Source organism: Lactuca sativa, chromosome 4 (assembly GCF_002870075.4).
Source record: "Lactuca sativa cultivar Salinas chromosome 4, Lsat_Salinas_v11, whole genome shotgun sequence".
In the NCBI taxonomy this organism is placed as follows: domain Eukaryota; kingdom Viridiplantae; phylum Streptophyta; class Magnoliopsida; order Asterales; family Asteraceae; genus Lactuca; species Lactuca sativa.
In genome coordinates, this window is record NC_056626.2 from 115582408 (window position 1) to 115588283 (window position 5876).

Sequence of the window (5876 nt, forward strand, 5' to 3'; positions counted from 1 at the left end):
TGTAGTGGAACACTAACATACTCACAATTTGTAGGTGTTAATGAATCATACTATCTGGGAGTATGGATTGTGTGTTCATTTGAGTACTCTATTCCTCCTTATGACATCTCAAATTTTAATAATCAACAAAAAACATTTCCTTCGAACATACTTTGTATGGGACAAATTCTGCATTTATAAACAAACTCTATTTTTAAAATGAGCATAAATAAAACAGTCTTTTCTGGCCGAGAAAAATGGGGATATCATAAATCTCAGGACCGAAGGTTTTTGCGTTATAACAATGTTATGTATTGATTATGATATCTTTAAGGTTTTTGTAATTTCAAACATCTTACTCAAAGATATTTTTAATAAAATGAAACAGTTTCCATAAATTGTTTTATTATAATGGGATTTTCCGCAAACAAAAGTACCATGATTTCGAAGCATAAAGAATTTTTTTTCCTGAGAAATAGGGATGTCACAGTTTATTAAACTTTACAACTAAAAGTTTCCGAACAAACATAATTGTAGAATTGGAAACAAACCCGATATCTCTATGTGATCAGAGAATAACCTCTAGAATAACCGTTAATCTTTGAGATCAGAGAACGTTGTGTATAGATCTATACGGGTTGCCATCCCCGCATGTGGTTGCTAGCTACAATCTTCTTCGGAAGAGACAAAACGAGCGATAACTTTTTATTCTTTTTCCTATTTACGGCGTTGATAATGTCTCGATGAGACTACATCACAAAACTTTTTGAAGTGCTTTTCAATGTTGGATTCAAGTTATATAGCTCGGTTATAAACTCGACATAGTCCGAAAAAGACAATTGTATAAGATTGAATAATATTTATACAATATAAAATACTAATACATGTTAAAATAAGACTGTATGTAGTATTAGGTTACATGCTTTGAACTATGGTTAAATGTTAGTGTTTTATTTAAGAAAAATAAACACTTAGCAATATAATATGAATTTATGTTGATTTTCAACTTATGATTATGAATCATAAGTAAATCAACATCCTTACTTGTAATGTGATTACAAGTACAATCACACTTAAGTGAGGTTGACATTTTTCGTTGTATACTCTGAGTTATAAAAGTAATATTTTATATAATCTGATAGTTGTTCACTTTTAACTAAATACATAAAGTCAAAACCTGTGAAACTTACAAACAATTTTTGTTGACCTATTTTAAACATATGTATTCTCAGGAAATTAGAAGCTTAAGATATGACATCTATTTTTTTTGGAAATATCTAATATTTCCTCGTATTTGTGTTGATCTTTATATTCAAACCTTTTGTTTATTTGAATTTTGTTTAACGGAACCTGATATGGCAATATCGTAATTTCGCAATCCCGAATGATGTAATCTTTTGCACTAAGAATTATGGAAGATTGTAATATATTATTTTAAATTGTAATGTTCAATATATGTTTGCTGACTGTGATTCAATATTGACGTCGCAGCCTCGACGTTTCTGCCGTCGGTCGGGATATGACAGTTATGTACAGAAATCAACATACGTTTAATATACAATTTACACAACTTAAAACGATCAATAATCCATCAAAAGTTGTTATATATATATATTTTTTTATAATGTTATTTCTTATTCATTAAAGATAAGAATCAACATACGTTTTATATACAATTTATACAACTTAAAACATCTATAAGATCATCAATTAATGGTCAACATAACTAATTATTTAAAACTATTACACTTAATAAAAATATAGGTTAAGTATATGTTTGCATTATTACTAACATTGGTTTTCCATATATAAATATTCACTCATAAGTTGTTAAAAATTATTATTTTATCTATATAATTATATTATCGTGTAACGTACGAAGATTTGTCTGATATGATATGTTTAAGGATTAACAGTTATTAAAAAACCAAACAACTGTTTTAATTTGGCAACAAATATAATTTATTATATAGAAATATAATAAACTTTTACTTTTTGATTTTTATAATTATATTAAGTATAGCTGTTTATTTTTTTTTATCTAACATTTTTAGGTCAAGTTTTATTTTTTTTTACGAATTTGATTCATAACTATTTATAACTTGTTACAGATATAGTCTGAACTTTAAGTTTTTGTTACGAATTTGGTCTATTAATTTCTTTATATATATTTGTTCCGATTGTTTTTTTTATAATTTTTCTAAACTTTCAAAGTTATTTTTAAAAAAGAACTTTTTATATACTTTTTTTAATAACTTTCATCTTTTAAACTTATATTATAACTTTATTAAGCCTTTTTTACAGCTTTTATACAAATCTTTTTATATTTTTTTAAAACTAGTATTTGTATCTTTTAGAACTTATAGTATATTTTTTTCTATATATTTTGAAATAAAAAGCATATTAAACGTAAAATATCATAAATAAAAATATAAAAAATTATAAAACAAAAGTTGTTTAATAATGTAAAATAAAATCAACTTTAAAACAATTACAAAAGAAATATCAAAATAATCTCACAACAATTAGTATCTATCATATTAGCCTATTAGGTAAATTAAAAAAAAAAATATTATATTATTTCTGTGTAATAAACTGAGAGTTCGTTTAGTATTTGAAGACAATAACAATAGTTGGTTTCTTTTAAAAACGATAGTAAGCCTATGTTTAATACTAGTATTTATTTATAATTATAATTTTGTTATTGGGAAGAATGATATGATAGTACTATATAAATAACACCTCCACCCACAAACATCCAAACTCTTTTCAGTTCCCTTTACCTTTTGTTTCTTCAAACTCATTCATATCATCACACCTTTCCCATGAATCTCTACTGAATCTTCTTCCTCAAACCCTACCATGCAACCCCTCAAACTCTCCTTTCCATTCATTCTAATCGTCTTCTTCACGTGTTGTCACTTTCATCCATGCCGCTCTGGCCTACTCTCTGAGCCTGCTCAACCGCTAAAACCACCGGATTTGTCCACTCCAAACACCATCCCTTCGTTTCCGGTTCAGACCGCTGCACGGACTTGTCAGCTCGATCTATCCGCTGAGCTCTTCGGCGGAGTGAACGCCGCGTGTGGCCATAACCTCGACCGGAGTCGTTGCTGTCCCGTTCTCGCAGCGTGGCTCTTTGCAGCTCACGCTCGGTCGGCGCTCCAAGTGAATTCTTCCACGTCGTCTCCGGCGTCCTCCGCAGGGATGCCGATAATGCCTGATGATTCTCAGAAATGCGTCAACTCGTTGCAAAGCTCGTTGCAGAAACAGAACATTCACATTCCTCAACCAAACGCGTCGTGCGACGCCGTATTATGCTTCTGCGGCATCCGCCTCCACCAAATCACTTCCCTTACCTGTAACACCGCCTTCAATCTCACTGCTCGGAATGCGACGCCTAAGGCCGTCGTCAGAAACTTAGAAAAGAATTGCCGGAACTCCACCTACGCCGGATGCACAAAATGCCTCGGAGCTCTGCAAAAGGTGTGGTGACCCCTTATCCAAAATGACGATAATACCCTTCATATATTTTTTTTTTTTCACTTTTGTTTTTACTACTTACGAAAAGGAAATCGCCGTAGGAAAGGACATTTGTCGATAAAATCGACAGATAATGACTAAAATGCCATTGATAACTGATGAATGAAACTGTTGTTGCAGCTAAACGGTGAGGGCAAAAATGGAACAACAAAAGGTGACCGGACGAGTAAGATGCTGAATCGAGATTGTCAGCTGATGGGACTGACATGGCTGCTAGCGAAGAACAAGACGGCGTACATACCGACGGTTTCTGCTGTATTGCGCGCCATCATGTACACTGCGCACCCACCCCATGACTCTATGTGTAGCCCCGATCAGGAGAACATGCCGTTGGCCGTTGATTCGTTGCAGTTCGATAAATCGGAGTCCTCTTCTTCCTCTTCGTCGTCATCATTATCTTGGCCAAGTGCTGTTTTTCTTGTAATGACGATATTGCCCCTACTGATTTTTGTGTAGTTTGTCTTGTCTTTTGGGTTCATGCGGATTTTGCTGATGCTATCTGTGCATGTTACTTGCTACGGAGTCACGTGATAGCAGTTGACGCTTGACAGGGTGGCTAGTGGGGAGGGGGTGTTTTTGTCTTTTGATTTCCACTTTTCCACTGTGTATATTATTTAGGAGTCGTTATCTTCTTTTGGATTTGGATTCTATTTAGATTTTTGGAAGTAAAAAAATTAGTTTTATTTACCTAGCTTTTTAAATTTATTAAACATGTTATCTAAATGAAGCTTATAATCATGTTTGACGAAAAAAAAAATCATGTTTCGGGTTATAGAAAAAGTATAGTAACAAAATAAAACGTTTTAACATCAATAAATATTAAACAAGTTACATGTTTATATTGGTATATATTTTGGTTATCGATTAATAATTTGTTCTAAAAGAAAAAAAAAATCATTGTTACATAAATTAGTTATAATGTTGGATACTTAGGTTCTAGATTGAAACATTGTTATCTACTTCATTTAAAAAACTTTTGCTACATAAATTTGGAAAAATGTTAAAAGCCGTTGTATAAAAAAAAGTACTTAATTCCTTAATTAGATTGAAATTAGTCGGGTCACATGAGAATATCATATACGTGGGTAATTTGTAAGGATCACAAAACGAGGAAGATCGACAGATTTGTAGTAATATAGGGTGAGTATGTTGGTCTCGGTTGTTATTTTTTATGTATACAATTTTAAATTGATTCTTTCCATAACGTTATTATAAGTCAATAATTTCATAATAATATCATATAAAATAAGATTAAATTAATAAAAAAATTGTGGTTTGTAGAGGGCACATGTTTAAAGGAGAGAATCGCGGTTGAATGCTTGTCGTTTTGCTCATCCCCATACTCTCCCTAAAAACATGATAAAGTTTATTTTCTCAATCAAAAAAATATAATATAGATTCATATTTTGATAAAATTGTGAGATTATTAATAAGATAACGAAACCTAATCTTAATCACGACAATGTATGACAATTGCGTTGACTCAATGCTGAACGAATATTGTATAATCGAAGTATCGAACACATGTAAACATTTACGAATGTATTTTGTATTGTGGGAATTAATCATCAAATTAGAACGTATGTAACTATATGAAATTATTTATATAAATATATAGTGAAATCAATATCAAATGTTGGTGTTAAATGCTTTGGAGAAATACCGAGTTTTACTAGGGTGATCATGGTGTGGTATGGTGCAGTTTTTTGTCGAAGTGAACTGAAAACCGCAACTTCGATTTTTGAAGTTTAAAAACCGTGCGGTTCAGTTTTTTTTGCAGTCCGAATTTTTTTTTTTTTGTTTGGCTTTTGTACGAAAATAGTCACTTGAAAACAACTTTTACTTATACACATAAATAGTCCCCATACAATTTTTTTGATCTATTTACATAAATGGTTCATGTATAACATCTTTTCCTTATTTATATAAATGGTCCATGTACACATCTTTAACATATTTACATAAATGGTCCCTATAGCTACATATATACATATAAAATATAAACGGTGCGGTGCGGTTTTTCACTGAAAACCACATCGCATCGAAAAAGTTGCAGTTTTTGAAAATTTTAAACTGCACTTTCGATTTTATGATTAGTTTCGGTTTTTTGGTTTTCAATTTGCAGTTTAGTTTTTGTTCACCCCTAAGTTTTAACATAGAATATATAAGGTATAATAGTTAGAAATCAAATGTGATATTTTGCAATATTCTAGCATTTTAATAAAGGGTTATATTTTGTTGTGTAAGTCACTAATCCTTTAATTGTACATGATAAAACTTTTATTTTTCATTACATAAATATCCCAACTTGTAAATTTGGTATTAGGTCTTTGAGTAAAATACAAGAATAATGC

The 5876-nt window shown here is 30.9% G+C and overlaps 1 protein-coding gene across 1 annotated transcript; it reads left to right on the top strand.

Moving 5' to 3' along the window:
- Positions 1–2702: 2702 nt before the first annotated feature.
- Positions 2703–4209, top strand: LOC111899688 (uncharacterized GPI-anchored protein At4g28100). Its single transcript, XM_023895545.3, has 2 exons — positions 2703–3465; positions 3643–4209. Exons 1-2 carry the CDS (start codon positions 2842–2844, stop codon positions 3976–3978), a joined length of 960 nt encoding a protein of 319 aa, XP_023751313.1. The 5' UTR covers positions 2703–2841; the 3' UTR covers positions 3979–4209.
- Positions 4210–5876: the final 1667 nt, after the last annotated feature.